At 43.0% G+C, this 17488-nt stretch overlaps 2 protein-coding genes across 2 annotated transcripts; one reads left to right on the forward strand and one right to left on the reverse strand.

Moving 5' to 3' along the window:
- The first annotated feature begins 64 nt into the window (after positions 1 to 64).
- LOC111238113 (envoplakin-like) lies at positions 65 to 9065 on the forward strand. Its single transcript, XM_022767517.1, has 21 exons — positions 65 to 157; positions 263 to 417; positions 604 to 727; positions 815 to 946; positions 1040 to 1081; positions 1189 to 1350; positions 1617 to 1724; positions 1824 to 1919; positions 2026 to 2136; positions 2430 to 2576; positions 2671 to 2825; positions 2952 to 3049; positions 3177 to 3349; positions 3473 to 3651; positions 3770 to 3908; positions 4044 to 4237; positions 4366 to 4516; positions 4613 to 4696; positions 4803 to 4937; positions 5036 to 5128; positions 5267 to 9065. Exons 1-21 carry the CDS (start codon positions 95 to 97, stop codon positions 8750 to 8752), a joined length of 6027 nt encoding a protein of 2008 aa, XP_022623238.1. The 5' UTR covers positions 65 to 94; the 3' UTR covers positions 8753 to 9065.
- Positions 9066 to 11819: 2754 nt separating this feature from the next.
- LOC111238089 (serotonin N-acetyltransferase-like) lies at positions 11820 to 14166 on the reverse strand. The gene is made up of 4 exons (XM_022767487.1): positions 14100 to 14166; positions 13381 to 13619; positions 12921 to 13075; positions 11820 to 12821 (listed from the first exon to the last, which is right to left on the reverse strand). Exons 2-4 carry the CDS (start codon positions 13535 to 13537, stop codon positions 12453 to 12455), a joined length of 681 nt encoding a protein of 226 aa, XP_022623208.1. The 5' UTR covers positions 13538 to 13619; positions 14100 to 14166; the 3' UTR covers positions 11820 to 12452.
- Positions 14167 to 17488: the final 3322 nt, after the last annotated feature.

Genomic DNA, 17488 nt, shown 5'->3' on the forward strand with positions numbered 1-17488 from the left:
GAGGTGAATGTTTGACCGTCGTCTCTCTCTCTCTCTCTCTCTGGTGTTTCCACCCAGGACTCAGGCCACCGACCTGGCTCTGCTGATCTCTCGCATGCAGAAGAACGCAGACCAGGTGGAGAAGAACATCCTGCACTCAGAGGAGCTGCTGGCTTTGGTAAGAAGTCCACACGCTCACCGCAGCTATATAAGCTCAGAGTCACATGTCTGTTCAAGGTGAGAGGTTTTCATCTGACGACGACGTTGTTTCCTTCCTGCGCAGGACTCGGAGCGCGAGGGGAAGAATCAGCAGCTGATCCACCAGAAGGAGAACGCGGACAACCTGGCGGAGGCCGAGGGGCTGCTGAAGGATCTGTTCATGGACGTGGACAAATCCAAGAGGCTGCAGCACCCGCAGGCCACCGAGATAGAGAAGGAGTGAGTTCATCACAGACATATTAAAAACTTACATAAACACGAGGACACATGCCAACTGACACACCTGAAACTAGATGCATCACATTCCACCGAAACAGCTTCACTTCCACATTCCCTTTTACTGTTCTCCGCCCGTCTACTCATGACCTACTGTAATACATGTGTGTCTGATTCTACTGTTTTCAGTGTGAGAAACCTGCATGACCGCTGGGGGAGGGACTGCGCCGCCTACAGGGAACTGTATGACCAGGTGCAAGACCTGGAGCTGGCGCAGAAGATCGGCTGGGGTCCTCTGCTGGATGAAAAACTGGTCAGTTGATGCAGCATCAAGCACAGAAACTGTAAACTCTTCGGTTTCAGTAGCTAAGCATCTTCTTCTGAACGTTGTGTTTTACAGAGGCAGTTGAAGGCGGAGACATATGGCCCCAAGCTGTTCGATGTGGAGAAGCAGATTGCAGAACACAACATCCTGCACCAGGAGATCGAGGCCTACAGCTCCCAGCTGCAGCCCAGCACCACCACCTCCCAGGTAACACCGGCACACACCGACACATGCGCGCACTCTGCAGAACGACACGCAGGATGAAACATCTTCATGTCTCTTCATCTCCTTTGTTCATAGGAGCAGTACGTCGCCCTCAAAGAGAAATATGCCAAACTTTTCGTGAGTTGTTTTTTTTTTCACTTCACCATGAAGTTCGGAGGGATGTGTGTAACTTACACGTGTTCGCATGGTGTGTATATGTTACATGCAACTTGTGTGTTTTGCAGGAGAGCTCCCAGCACAGGCGCAGCAACCTGGCCTCTCTGTACGAGTACCTGCAGAGCTGCAGCAAGGAGCTGGTCTACCTGTCGGGCCAGCAGGAGAGGATCCTCCAGAGAGACTGGAGCGATTGCATGGTCGACCCCCCAGGTGTCCGCATGGAGTACGAGGTGAGGGGCCACAGTGGCGTCAGTATTGGTAAATTTCTAGATTGATTGATGGGTTTTCCATGGGTGGAGAGACTTCGGACAGAAGAGTGATAAAACTTTGTTTGTCTGCTCGCCTTCCAGCATAATCCACCAGTTACACCAGCTAGGGACCCAACTGGTGTGACCAGTGCAGTACATAGTAACTGTTAAGCTACTGGGAGGATTTGATTTGAACACTGAAAACACTGTGTCATGTCTTCTGCATCTCACTTTGTGTTTATTTACAGAAATTCAAAAATAACGGACTGATAGCACATGAGCGTGAAGTCAACCAGCTGCAGGTGGAGGGAGATCGTCTGATTGAAATGGATCACCCTGGCACCCCAACAGTAAAGGTACATCTGACATGAGGAGCGTATCTGTATGGTAACGATGATCAGTCATCATTTGCATCAAATAAAGTGAGATTAAACGGAGTCGTTTGTTCTCATCAGACTCACGTAGATGCCGTGCAGGCTGAGTGGCAAGCCTTTCTCAACCTGTGTCTAGCCCAGGAGAGACACCTGGACAACATTGAAGACTACAGGAAGGTACAGGAGCTCTCTGGCTGACTGTGATGATGCTCTTCTGTTGAATCAGATGGTTTCCGGTTCACCAGTGCAGTTTGTTAAGAAGTGACCGTTTGTTTCGCTGCAGTTCCAGCTGGATGCAGAGACGCTGTCTGACTCCCTGGAGAGACTCAACTCCACTCTGGACCCGAGGTCTCTGGCCAACAAGAGCAACCCTGAAGTCCTGTTGGAACTGGAGGTACTAACAGTGTTTTCTGATGTCAAGGTTTCGGTGCAACTGTAGAAAGTCTGGAAGGATTGCCTCACTGTGTCAGAGGAGATCTAAAGCTAACTTTTTCATATAGTTTTAGGCGTGTGGACTCATTGTATATTTCCAAAACATGTGAAATGTTTAGCTTCTTCTTCAAACCTCTGGAGCTCTCTTTATGACCAGCAAAATCACTTCCACCTGCACCTGGTTAGATAACGGAGAAATGCTTAATAACCTTGTCTGCTGGTGTAACGTTTGATCTAATTCAATAAAACCTTCAGGGCGATGAACCAGCCGTGAAGAGGAACGAGCAGCGCCTGGCCGCCCTCAGGGAGCTCAGCAGCAACGTTGTCCCTCTGAAGCTGCGACGAACGAATCCCACCAGACTCACCACTGCAGTGTCTCTGTGTGACTGGGCTGATGAGGAGGTAGGAGAGAAGATCAGAAGTGTTTTAAATTTGCAAAAAAACATTCTTGTCGTTATCATCTTTTATTTGATCGTGTTGTTGGTGTGTGTTTCAGGGCACAGTGAGACGTGGTGAGACGCTCACCCTAAAGTCCAACTCTGATAACAAGGACTGGAAGCTTCAGAACAGCGGTGGGAGGATCGTAACCCTCCCTGGGGCGTGTTTCATGGTCCCACCGCCTGATGCTGAGGCCTTGGAGAAAGTAAACAGGTACACAGTGCAAACACACTATGTTTTCCTTCCTTTGTTTTTTCTATGTGATTACAGCAGAGACTAACTGACTGATGATTCACCTGTGATGGATTTTAATGAAACACGTTGTCTGTGTGTGCTCAGCCTGGACAGAGCACTGACTGACCTCAAGAACCGCAGATCTGCACTGATGTCGTCCTTGAAGAGCCAAAATGTGGAGGTGATCCGCCCTCAGAGGGCAGGTGAGAAGAAAACACACACTTTTTTATTTATTTATTTATTCTTTTTCCTGGTCAAAAGATCATGAAAAAGTCTGGGCTTATCTAACTTCTCATTGTAGAAATGTTGTTGTTTTTCGCTCCTCCTCAGCCGCTGCACACAGTGCCCCGGAAGATCCCAGAGCTGCAGAGATAGCTAATGAACTAGACAAGACCAACAAAGCCCTGGAGCAGATTGAAAAAGAAATCCTGAGTCGGCTGAGGGCCCCGCTAGACAACCGCAGCCCCACGCAAGACCTGGCGAAAAGGCTGCAAGAGCAGGAGGTGAACATGAACATTAAGCTTTGATAATATTGCCTGCAGTTACGTTACCTGTATTAGTCCTGAACAGGTTCAGATGCATCTAGGTCGTTGTGATCAGTTCGAACCGTATGATTTGCTCTCCAGAAATCTGCTTTGGCGGTGAAGAAGCTGGAGTCTGAGAAGTTTGGACTTCAGAAAGAGATGGAGCCGATTCTGGCCAAGAAACCCCTGGGACCCACCGCCTCGACCCTGCCTGTCAAACTCAGCGCTGCCAATAATAAAATCGACGACATCAACACCATCATTGATGTTTATAATAAAAAGTAAGACGATAAGAATGAAATTATATATTCTTTAAACATAAAAGCATTCAAAGTGAAATTTCACATTTTCCCACAAATGTCATTTGCGTATTTTTCATTGCCTCTCTCCTTTCACCAGAGCTACAGCTTCCATGTTCCTGGAAAAACAAATGCACAATGTGGAAGGTGTTGTTTCCGGGTTTGAGGACCAGCTGGCCAAAGATGGCACCATTCTTCATCAACCTAATGGCCTCCAGAGCCGCAACCAGCAGCTGCAGGTGCAACCAAAAACACATTTAAGTCATTGGTTCATGTGATGCTAGAAATTAAACGCCCAAAGAAACCCAATGTGTTTTTCTTTCTTTAAATGTGTACTTTCTTCTTTTTTTTTTTGCCGCCAAAAAACCCAACAGGTGATGCGTAAGGATGTCGCCTCAAAGAAAGATGCGTTGAATCAGTTAGGCAGAGACTTGGACCTGACTGAGCAGGCGTGCAGCTCCCTGCAGAAGGGTTTTAATGAATACTGTCCTGACATCCGCCGCCAAGAGAACGAGGTGAAACATCTGAAGAACCGTTTCACAAATGTCAATAATCAGCTCCAGGAGAGGTGAGAGGAAAACAGATTCAGGCGTTATTGTCAAATATATATGTTTTCGTAATTCCTCTGATGTCCTGTCAAATGTATTTTGCTTGTATTTGTATTGTTTTGAGTATTTGTTTTATATTTTGCTTTAGGTCCGCTCTCATAAAGGAAGCAAACAATAAAAACCAAGATTTCCAGAATGCTGTTCAGTCACTGGATTTCTTCTTGGTCAATTTGCCCAATAACAAGATCAAACCCACTGATAGTGTGGCGCAGATAACAGCTAAGCAGAACTCTCAGAAGGTGAGTGGAAGTGTTTAGTGTTTGTCAACAATGATATAAAAAAATGCTTTGCTTTGTCTTATCAGCTGTGGTTATTTAATCATGTCCCATGTTTAGAAAGTGATTGAGGACATCAGGAAGAAATCAGGTGATTTAGACCGAGTCAAGGATCTTTCCCGTGAACTGCAGAGTGTCTTAAATGTGAGTTCAGACAATGACATTATTCTCATATCATACCATTTACACTACATTAGGTATGTACCTCCAAATACCTAATCCATCAACGTTTAAATATATTTCCTTTCAGGAGTATGAGGTTAAGTCAAAAACTTACCGCAGCACTCTGAAGGATGACGACGACGATGACGACGATGACGAGGAGGAGGAACCAGTTCTAAAGCGACGTCAAACTTCAACTATGGCTCAGGATGTACAGAGAAAGGTACGGCCTAAAGATATTTGTTGGGTAGATGATTCTCCGCATTTTAACTCTTTAAATTTCAGCTTTTAAACTCATTTTGCCTTCTGCTTCTACTAAAGGAGAAAAATCTACTGAACCTTTTCTCTGAGGTGTCTGCAGAGAACAACCAGCTACTCAGCCAGTTGGGGACGGCGAAGAATATAATGGCCAGGGTATGATATTGATTAGATCAAAATAATATCAACAGCAGTCATGTTAGAGTAGAATAATACCCGATGTTCTGCTCAAAAATCATCACTGTCAGTCGTTCTGAAGTTACCTCTTTCCTTTGTCGTTTTATTCATGTACAGAATGAAGAGAAAGTCAGTCAGGTAGTTGTCAATCAGCAGCTGCAGCTACAGAGCCAGAGGAAGGACGTGGAGGAAAGCGATATCCTGAAAAAGGAATTAAGTGAGGAGGTTGCTAGACGCTTACATGCTGAGAAAGACCTGGAAACATACCGCATGAGGTTTGTCTCTCTGAGGGGCAGGAGAGGAGTGGAGAGGTTGGAGGAGAAGGAGGTGGTGCAGTACTACCGTGACCCCAAGGTGGAGGTGGAATTGCAGTCCCTGAAAAAGCGCATCCAGGAGGAATCACTGAAGAGGTCAAGAACCAACTCAGAGATAGAAATCATGAATGAGAAAGTTCTCAAACTGGAAACACAGCTGATCAGAATCGAACCTAGACTGGTGACCAAGGTACTGACTGAATACGAGAGAGACCCGCAGCTTGATAAAGAGGCAGCCAAGATTAGAGATGAGATGCAGAGGATAAGACTGGAGCTCCAAACGAGAGATACTGAGACAGTCCATGTGAAAACTGAGCTCACGGTCCTGGCTCAGCAGCAACCTAAAATCAAGCAGAGGGTTGTTAAGAAGGAAGTGGTGAGACTTCAAAAGGATCCAGAGATGCTGAAGGCTGTTTTCACGTTCCAGGGTGACATTGCGGAGGAAGAGTCCCGGTGCAAGTCCCTCAATGATAACATTTTCAGCACAAGGAGCCAGATAAACACACTGGAAAGGGTCATTCCCACCATCCAACCCAAGGTAGTCACCAAGGTGGTGAAGCAAGTCCAGCAAGACCCAGAATTGCTTGAAGAGTCCAAGAAACTACGAATCGCCTTGGAAGAGGAGAAAGATGAGAACGCTATCCTGATGAAGGACTTGACCACCCTTCAGCTGCGTTATAGTGAAGTGGATAAGCTCAGGCAGAAAGTCGAGGTCCAGGAAATCGTCAATGAGATCTACAGAATTGATCCTGAGACGGAATTAGAGCTTTTACGTCTTAAGAAGGAGCTGCAGGATTCTGTCCGACACCGTACAGACCTGGAAAAAGACATCAGCACGGTGACAACCAGTTTAACTACTCTGCGCCTTCAGAAACCCAAAGTGGAGTACAAGGAGGTGACGAAGGAGATGATCAAGGAAGAGAAAAGCCCGGAGGTCGTCAGGGAATTGCAAAGGCTGAAGAACCAAGTCTCCAGACTGCAAGTCAACTACGACACCATCCTGGAGCTGCTAACCCGCCTACGTATAGAGAGAGATGAGCTGAAAGTTGAGAAATCCAAAGTGGAGACAAGGCTAGTGAATAAAGAGGTCATCAAATATGAGAACGATCCTCTTCTGGAGAAAGAGGCTGACAGACTTCGGAGGAACGTAAGAGAAGAGATTCAGCAGCGTCGCAGTGTGGAGGAGTTTCTCTTTGACCTCCAGAACAAATTCATTACGCTTGAAAGACAAAAGCCAGAGGAGAAGATCATAATGCAGGACGTGGTACGTCTTCAGAAGGATCCTAAGCAGATCCTGGAGCATGAGAAATTGAACAGGACCCTGGATGAAGAAATTAAAGCCCGTAGGAAGCTTGAGTTAGAAGTCAGACATCTTAGATCCCTGGTTGTAGAGAGAGAGAATACCCTGGCTCAGATGGATGATCGTCAGAGGAAGATTCAAATAGAATCAGAGCTCAGGCAGGTCAGATCTCGCATTTATGAACTGGAAAACAATCCAACGCCTGTTGAGGAAAGGATCGTCATCGAGGAGGTCCTGAAAGTGGAGAGGGATCCAAAGCTGGAGAGACTAACTGATGGTATTCGTGTTGACATGGAGACCGAAGGTGACAATATCAATCGTCTAGAGAGAGAAATCCGTAACCTGAGGGTCAAACTGGAGATTCTGCAAAAGGAAAAGTCTATCGAGAAGGTTGTTTACAGAGAAGTTGTTCGTGTAGAGAAAGACCCAGCAGTGGAGGCTGAAAGGGAACATCTAAGGGAGCTGGTAACACAGGAGAGAAATCACAGGCGGAACCAGGAAGATGGGATTCAGAACATCAGCATCAAAATTTCCCATCTGCAGACATCAAAGTCTGTGACCTCTCATGAGGAGAATACACTCATCAGTAGCAGAGATCTTCTGCAGAGAGAGAAAGAGGATCTCCTCAGCCAGCTCAAAATGCTAGAGTCGCAAAGACAGAACATCAGCATTACCTTCCAGCAGCAGTCCAAGATAATGAGTGAGAGAAACCAGATGGCACGGCAAAGGAGTCTCAAGACATCCACTGAAATTCAAAGGCTGGAGAAAGCGATCCTGAATGAAAAAGACCAAATACAACAGAAAGAGATAGTCATCATTGAGCTGCAGAGCAACATCAAGAAAGAGGACCAGAATGAAACTCACACCAGAGAGACAAATCTTTCCACGAAGATCACCATCCTGGATCCAGAAACCGGTAAAGACATGTCTCCCTATGAGGCCTATGTGCAGGGGCTAATTGCTCGCAACCAGTATATCCACCTGTCAGAGTTGGAGTGTGACTGGGAGGAGATCAGTTCAACTGGTCCAGATGGGGATATAACAATTCTGCAGGATCGCAAGAGCGGGAAGCAGTACTCTGTCAAGGACGCTCTTAGAGATGGTCGCTTGACTCAGTACGACGTGACCCGCTACAAGGAAGGGAAAATGCCCATTTCTGAGTTTGCCCTCCTTGTCGCAGGAGAAACCAGAAAGCCCTACGTTCCTCCATTAACAACCCCAAGATCACCCACCAAACCCATCCCAACCTCTCCCTTGAACTCCATGTCAACCTCTCTGAGGTCCTCCTACACCAACCTCAACACTCACCTCAGCGGCAGTTCAAACAGCCTCAATGCTTCAGGCGATGAGCATTTCCCAATCTCTGGTATTTACGACAACACCACTGAAAGCCGCATGTCCGTCAGAAGTGCTCTCACCCGCAAACTCATTGATACCGATACAGCTTTTAGGTTGCTTGAGGCACAGGCAGCCTCCGGTGGAATTGTTGATATCGCCAAAAAGGACAAATTTTCTGTCCATAAGGCAGCTGAATATGGTCTCATTGATACAGCTCACATGTATAAACTCCTGAATGCCCAGAAAGCCTTCACTGGAGTCGAGGATCCTGTGACCAAAGACCGTCTCGCAGTAGGTCTGGCAGCGCAGAAAGGATATATCCCCAGAGAAAATGCCAGAAGGTACATGGAGGCGCAGTACCTGACCGGCGGGTTGGTGAATCCCGCTAAAGCAGGTCGCCTCACTGTCGAAGAAGCTCTCGCCGCCAAACTAATTGACAGCGCAACACTCAGTCATCTGCAAGACGAGGCTTCCCACACAAAAGAGCTGGTAGACCCCATCACCAAAGAGAAGATAACATACAAGCAGGCAATGGATCGGTGTAAGAGAGACATCAGCACAGGGCTCCTGCTGCTTCCTGTGGCCTCCACCGATGCCACAAATGCTCCATCGTACTCAAACTATCGGTTCAGCTCTTACAACAATCTTTAGATGTGTGGTTTAAGGTGTGCCGCGCATTTTCCCTTTAGCCACTGGTGCTGGAGGGTGTACGCTAATTGATACACGTAAAGGAATAAATGAAAAGTGGATATGTTCGTACACTAATACATTGTGAAAACAATGGGGGGAAGAAAAAACCTTAATTTTTTGGTGGGACTGTACATGTGGATCTACTTCTTGTTTTGGGGCTATTTGTGGGTCAGCTGTAAAAATGAGGGTAATGTTTATTTTTTATGGGATATTGTTTATTCAGCATTCTCTAACTGAATCCTTCACAAGTGCTTATTAAACTCCACAAACTTAACTTTCATTTTTCTGTTCTGTTATTTAAAACTTATTATACATTAACCTTTAAAGTTTTTACAGGCGTAAGGGCCCAGAGGAAGAATCCTAATTACCTTGCTCACATTTAGCGCCACATTCAGGTTCAATTTTGAATTAACTCAATAATTGTGGGAAGGATTCCCATTAAATTTTGTACACACAATTTACTTCACATTAATTCTTCCAGATGAATTATATTAACTCTGTTAATCCCTCAACTTTTCAATTAGTGCCAATATTCATTCAGGTCAATACTTTAATTTGTCCAGGATTCTGGTTTATGATGAAATACTTGCAAAAGTAATGACATTCCTAACAGCCCCAGCTTTATTCTGTGTGTAGTGCTAATTAATCAGTAATAATATGGGGTATAGACAGTTCATGAGGCGTGCTGTTAATTCCCATTTCCAGAAACAACTTCCTGGAATCATCCGCTGGACAGTGAATCATCCGCTGCATGTAATACTTAGTCTCATGGCAAAATGGATGCACAATGCTCGTAAACCCCCGGCGAGTCATATGCTTGGAAATGATGGATTAAGGATACAGATTAAATATGACTCACATACCAGCACGTAGTGTGTTAAGGTCAACCAGGTCAAACTCACAGGTCTACATGGATGAGGCATGTGTCTAAAAACAAAAGAAAAAAAAAGCCCTGAGAAATCTTAAGGTGGTATTGGTTTTGGGAATTGTCTGAAAGACCCCATCTGACCTCGCAGTGGAGGTTACAGTAAACAGCGTTGATGTGGGAATATGCGGCCTCTCCGCCGCTGGGATGTCTGCCTGCCAGATTACCCGGTGACTGAAAGGACTTTGCGGGATTACTGCACATGAGCCTGTCTGGAGGCTGAAGTGGCCCCACTCTGTGTCTAGGGGGTGGGGGGGGGTGAAGGATGTTCCCTGATGGTTGTGTCATCTCACTTGAAGTAGTTAGATAGCATGATGCTGTACTGACAAAACAGCCAGTGTGTACTGTTGGCTGGATATTTATACAGTTTTTTTTTTTTGATGTAAACATTATGACAGCAAAGAGTACAACCTTCGGTCTGGAATCAAATTGTGGATTATGGGATGTTTATTGTTTCTTGTTTTCCTGGTAAAAGCCTGCAAAATAACCCGACAGCATTACAAATAGCATTATAAACATACAGTAGGGCCTAGACGTGGAAACATAAATGGCTCATTTGCACTGACTGCACCGTCGCCTGAATGATGTATGTGATAATTGGCAGCTCCTTTTTGTTTTGCTGGATTATTATTGTTATTAAACGAGGCTGCGGTGCTGATTGGTTTAAACCTTGACAATGAGCATTGGCACATTTTCTCTCTTATTCACTCCCTCTGTTAATGTTGATGACGAAGCCTCCTGTATGCCTGCCCTGCAATCATGCCAATACCATATCAACTGGTATTTAAAGTGCTGTTTTTCAGTGAGCACTGTCCTGTGTTTTCCCTCTTCAAACGACAATATCAGGAGCAGTGACCACATTTCATAGATTTTAAATAAAAGCATAAAAGCACATAAACAGATAGTATGATACTTATAATAACCATCACAAGACACAGCACCGATGGACTCCTTAATATCCTAAAATTCGTTTATCAAAAGTTCCTCATCAGTTTGTTTTACTCTCCAGGTCTGGTCTGGAACCCTGTGCCAGAGGAAATAAACTGAATCACAGACTTCACCGACAGCCAACTGTGCAAAGATGCCAGCTGGCCGCATCAGCTTGAAACCGAAGATGCTGCGAGCCATCTTCATCCTGCAGACACTTTCCGTCTGCAGGAGAAAATGTGGCTGAAAATGTGAAAACTCTTTATCACAGTTGTCCTCCCCAAAGTACACTTGACCAGTGAGATTTAGAAAAGGGAGTCTCAACCTGAAATACTTTAGATTTCTGAGAAGACAACACAGCTGACGATTGCTCTTTTCTGCACATTCCCATGGTGTCAATTTGCCATCAGTGCCAAAATACTTATAACCGGTATCCTGCCTTGTGATCCTTGTCTGTGTGACTAGACTCTGTCGGGGTATTGCTTCTCCATGAGGCCGTGTCCAATGTGTAAATATGGCGAATCATGGAAAGAAAGAAGAAACACTAACCTGGTGCTACTAGTCTATTTTACTGTGAATATAAAACACTGTTTGATAGAGTTAAAAGATCAGTTTGTCTCTGACTTCAGCGACAGAAAACTGAAATATTCTTATTATTATTTTCTATGTATGCCTTAAATAATTAATACTTTGGCACAGTATGACATCTAAAAAAATACTGGCATCAGACTTCAAGCACCCACTCCCTGCTCGCTCTGTGCTAATTGGAGTTGTGGGTCATTTTTGAGGTGACCACTTGGGAGGGCCAAGTTTGTCCTTCAGAGGAGCGGGAGCTGCTCACCCTGGCACGTTAGTGGATTAGACATGAGTCGGTGACTATGTCATGGATTAAAGCTCCAGTCAAGAGCATGAAGCTTCCCACCAACTCTGTGTATCCAGTTCAGAGGCATCTGAAAACACCAGCATAAAGATGACACAGAGAGGCGTGGTGTGTCTCATTATAAAGGTGTTCAAGAGAAGCATGTCAGTCAGTGTGGATATGGAAGAAATGTAATTTTGCATCATATTATATTTTGGTAAAAGAAAAAAAGTGAATTATCTCAGAGAGGACAGATCAAATACTTTTTCATTTTAAAAAACAGTATAAAACATTTTATTTAAATTGTGATACTGTAACAGACACAAACTTAGAAAAAAAAAAATCACCATACAAAGTCTGCCTTAACAAACTGCCACAGCTGTATCGTCTAACCAAAAACCTGCAGCATACATGTAAGGTTATTGGACGTGCGGTCTAACTGATGCGTGGATCCTCTTCTAAATCCTCTGATGTTTACAATAGCTAAAGCCCCCTAATAGAGCTGGACGAGCTAAAGCCTGCTCGCTGACGTCAGTCCATAGTTATGGAAAGCCCAGAAAGGTGCTAAGCAGGAGACAGCTTACTGTACAGCCACGAATCCATATGTCTACCACAAATGCAACACATCATCAATGTAACTCCACTTAGAGTTATAGTTCAACACACTACTCTAGTCCTCCCACAGGTGAGTGATACACACAGTCTAACAAAGTGAAGATTCTTACATATAATACATCACATGACAGTATAGTACATTCTTGGATTTATTGTACACATTAAGAGAATTTCACACAAGATGAGCTTCAGTTTGAGACTAGAGGAAAACAAAGTCCAACAAATAAGAATAAGCAGCCACTGAGAACTGAGAGAAACTCTGACACATCCTACAGAGTACAACACTGGTTTTAAATAAAAGTCAACCTGTGCGGCTACCTCGTGAAACCAGCATGTCATACATCAACATGTTCGTCAGTCTTTGTAAGTGGCAGAGTCAGGGGATGCTGAGGGAAACGGATGGCTTCGCTGTTGCGGCGCATGTACGCGTGGCCGCTGATGGGGTACCACATCTCTGTGAAGGTGAGGTTGGCCACGGTGATGGCGCAGCGCCCCAGCACCTTGAAGCCTGACTTGCGGTAGAAGGGAACGAGGAAGTCTTCGCACATCAGCACCGCCCGGCGCACGTTGGGCAGACAGCGGAGGTACTGCAGGTAACGCCACATCAGGATGGGACCTTTGCCCTGCTGCCTGAAGGTGCGGTGGACGGCGAGGACGTGGATGTGGACGGTGGAGCCGCAGGGCTTGTGGAGAGTCAGTGCCTCCTGGAGCACAGTGGTTAGAAATCATAATTAATGTTCATGCCTCTGCATTTGTTTCTTAGGGTTTAAATGGCAAAGGTGGAGACATGCAGGATGTCTTACTGTAGTGAGTCTGTCCTGGTCCCAGAGAGAGCCGATGATGAAGGCAACCAGCCGGCCCTCTTCGAACCAGCCCATGGACAGCTCCGGACACAGCGTGAGGAAGTGACGCACCTCATCCAGGTGGAGGGGACAATCACCTGATACTGAGATAAATGCTGAGAGAGAGAGAGTGAGAGAGAGAGAGGTTGGCCCGTGCGCAATAATGGTATGGCACAACTTTACGCACACCTGAAGTGGCGCATACCGCTGGATAAACAGTTTACTAATCGTAGAATAGAAGTTTACCACGGTGACTTTAAAAGGTAAATAAAAGAAAATCTCTCAAGTGACTAAATTAAATACAAAACCAGATGAGGAATAGTTTTAGACAAAGCCATCCGTCTCTGTGATAAATCGGTTCACTCAGCAGAATCAGCGGATTTTCTCCTCCAATCCCTGACTGATGAGATTGATCACTTACCTTCTCGCTCGATTTCAAAGACGCTTATTGCATCTTGCGTGTTGAGCGGTCGGACTTCGCTCGCGGGAAGCGTGTGTCTCCGTTGGATACCAGGCGATACTGACGGTACTGACTGCATTGGTTTGATGAAAGGCTGCGCGCCCACAACAGACATCATACGATTTCACTCTCTTCTCCCCAAAAAGAAACTGGTCTTCTCTCCTTCTCTCCCGCTCAAGCAGGATCACCTCTGTCGGGCCCTGCGAGGAGGACAGGATGGTTTGTGTCCGTATTTATAGGACAGCTCTCCCCGGCTGTGATTCACCAGCTAATTTGCATTTGAATATTTGATGTCAGTGAATGAATGAAGGTCAAAACTGTGTCAGGCAATTTTCTGAACCCTACAATTACCTGTGTCCATTGTTGCCGTTTGGGTTTTGTCTCTAAAACAAATTGACAGCTTGACAAACAAATGCTTTTCGCTGAACTTCAGGCCTATTAATAACAGACTGCGACCCATGTTCACAGGGGGTGGGGGTGGGTGGGGGCACCGACCAAGGAGCAGTTCACAGAAGTTTGGGGAAAATGCCACAAAAATAGTACATAGCAAATAGTAATAACTACATTTCAAGACATCACAAGCAATTGGGCATTTATTATCTTCCAATATAATGAGTGAAATAATGAAATTAAATAATGAAAACAATCTTCTCCAAGTACAAGTCTACCGTGACACTTACCGGAGGATGTTGAGGTGTTGTGGACTGACTGATCGGCCAGCTCTCACTCTGCCTTTGTCTCTCGTGCTTCTTCATTATGAAGTGATTATTACTATGAGTCACATGAGGAAGGATTACACTAGTTGTTTCCACAACTCGGCGCATTACAGACACTTTATCTCCTCTCAAAGAGAGGACAGCACAGTCCTGTCGTTGTGTGTTAAGGAGAACAGTGACCACACACTGTCTGGATCAGGTCGCGACTGTCACGTTCAGGGGAGAAAGCGCACCGCGCAAGCTCCACCTGTCTTTATAGTAAGGCAGATTGACTGTGAGCCAATGGCTGGGAACAAGTTGGACAGAAGAAAGTGTGTACGGGACAACACCGTGTGCAAATTTCCATAATGCATATAAACAGTTGAAGTCCATGCACAAGTCCACTCTGACACTGAAAGCAAAACTTATATTGTCCACAACAACCAGATTTAACCTAAAACACATTGACATGACTTTTTAAGCCTTACCATACTATGTCGTTTTTATGACTTTTAATGACTCACTATACTATGACGTTTTTATGCCTTACTGTATTATGACCTCTTTATGCCTTATAGTACTATATCATTTTCATGACTTTTAATTCCTTACTATCCTGTTACATTTTTATGCCTTTTTGTGCCTTACTGTAATATATAATTTTCATGACTTTTTATGCCTAACTATACTATGTCGTTTTTATGACTTGTAATGACTTACTATACAAAGACGTTTTTATGCCTAACCATCCTATGACGTTTTTATGCGTTTTTGGACTATGTGGTTTTTATGACTTTTAATGACTTGCTATACTTTGATATTTTTATGCCTTACTATACTCTGTTTTTATGCCTTTTTGTACTATATCGTTTTCATGACTTTTTATGCCTTACTGTACTATGTCGTTTTTATGACTTTAATGCCTTACTATACTATGACCTTTTTATGCCTAACTGTACTATGACCTTTTTGGGCCTTATTTTACTATATCATTTTCATGACTTTTTATGCCTTACTGTACTATGTTCTTTTTATGACTTTTAATGACTTACTATAATATGATATTTTTATGCCTTATAATACTATGTCGTTTTTATGACTTTTAATGACTTACTATACAATGACGTTTATATGCCTTTTTATGCCTTACTATACTATGACCTTTTTATGCATTACTGTACTATGACCTTTTTATGCCTTATTGTACTATATCATTTTCATGACTTTTTATACCTTACTATACTATGTCGTTTTTTATGACTTTTAATAACTTACTATACTGACATTTTTATGCCTTCTTATCCCTAACTGCACTATCACCTTTTTATGCCTTACTGTAGTATGTCTTTTTTATGACTTTTAATGACTTACTATAATGTTTTTATGCCTTACTATACTATGACGTTTTTATGCCTTATTGTACTATATTGTTTTCATGACTTTTTATGCCCTACTATACTATGATATTTTTATGACTTTTAATGCCTCATTATACTATGATGTTTTTATGACTTTTAATGCCTTATTATACTATGCCTGTTTATGCCTTTTTGTGCCATTCTGTACTATGACCTTTTTATACCTTATTGTATTAAATCGTTTTCATGATGTTTTATGCCTTACTATACTATGTCGTTTTTATGACTTTTTATGCCTTACTGTACTATGACCTTTTTATACCTTATTGTATTAAATTGTTTTCATGACGTTTTTATGCCTTTTTAAGCCTTACCATACTATGACGTTTTTATCCCTTTTTATGCCTTATTATACTATGATATTTTTATGCCTTACTATACTATGCTGTTTTTATGCCTTTTTATGCCTTACTATACTATGCTATTTTTATGATTTTTAATGACTTGCTGTATTATGACATTTTTATCACTTTTTATGCCTTACTATACTATGACCTTTTCATGCCTTATTGTATTAAATTGTTTTCATGATGTTTTATGCCTTACTATACTATGACGTTTTCATGACTTTTTATGCCTTACTATACTGTGACCTTTTTATGCCTTACTGTACTATGACCTTTTTGTGCCTTACTATACTATGTTGTTTTTTTGACTTTTAATGACTTGCTGTATTATGACCTTTTAATGCCTTATTATATTACTGTATTATATAATACTATACTATATTATATTATACTATGATGTTTTTAAGCCTTATTATACTATAACGTTTTCATTTACAGTTTTTATGCCTTTTTATGCCTTACTATACTATGTTGTTTTTTTGACTTTTAATGACTTGCTGTATTATGACCTTGTAATGCCTTATTATATTATAAAGTTTTCATGCCTTTTTAAGCCTTACTATACTATGGCGTTTTTATGCCTTTTTATGCCTTACTATATTATGTCGTTTTCATAACTTTTAATGCCTTACTATAGTATGACGTTTTTATGACTTTTTATGCCTTACTATACTATGTTGTTTTTTTTACTTTTTATGCCTTACTATACTATGACGTTTTCATAACTTTTTATGCCTTACTATACTATGTCGTATTTTGACTTTTTATGCCTTACAATACTATGACATTTTTAAGCCTTATTATACTGTAACGTTTTCATTACAGTTTAAGCCTTACTATACTATGATGTTTTCATGTCTCACTATTCTTTGTCCTTTTTAAAACTTTTAATGCCTCACTATACTTTGAAGTTTTTATGACTTTTCATGACTTACTACATTATGACGTTTTTATGATTTTTAATGCCTCTTGATACTTTGATGTTTTTATGAATTTTCATGTGTTAGTATACTATGATCTATTCATGCCTTACTATATTATGATTTTTTTATGCCTTCTTTGTAAGGTTTTGGTATGATCTGAACCCACAATGAGAACACAGGGTAGTGACAAAAACAAGTCTTTTATTGAACTATAGGTAACAATGCTGAGGGCATGGGGCTGAAGAAAGTCCGGTGGGGTAATGGCGAGGATAGATTCACGAACAGGAATCCACAGAGCTGAGTAGGCAAACAAAATCCAAGCTGGTAAGACAAAACAGGAGTGTGGCAGGTGGCAGGATGGCAGGATGGCAGGATGGCTGGAGTATGAATCTGAAGTACAAACACAACAGGATTACAAAACGTCCAGAAAGACTCAGAGCAAACAGCAAGCTGAGCTTGGCTGTAGCGTTAATACCACTTGTACAAAGAGGAGATCTGGTAGGGAATGGGAAGTTGAACTGGTCCTTTATACTGCGGCGTGTTGCGGACATGATTGTATGATGAGAAGCAGGTGAGTATGGAGACTGGAGGGAGCAGGAACCAGGAAGCCCCGACCAGCTGACACAGACACAAACACACACACACACACACACACACACACACACACACACACACACACACACACA

Source organism: Seriola dumerili, unplaced genomic scaffold, assembly GCF_002260705.1.
Source record: "Seriola dumerili isolate Sdu_G_001 unplaced genomic scaffold, Sdu_1.0 BDQW01001191.1, whole genome shotgun sequence".
Taxonomy (NCBI): domain Eukaryota; kingdom Metazoa; phylum Chordata; class Actinopteri; order Carangiformes; family Carangidae; genus Seriola; species Seriola dumerili.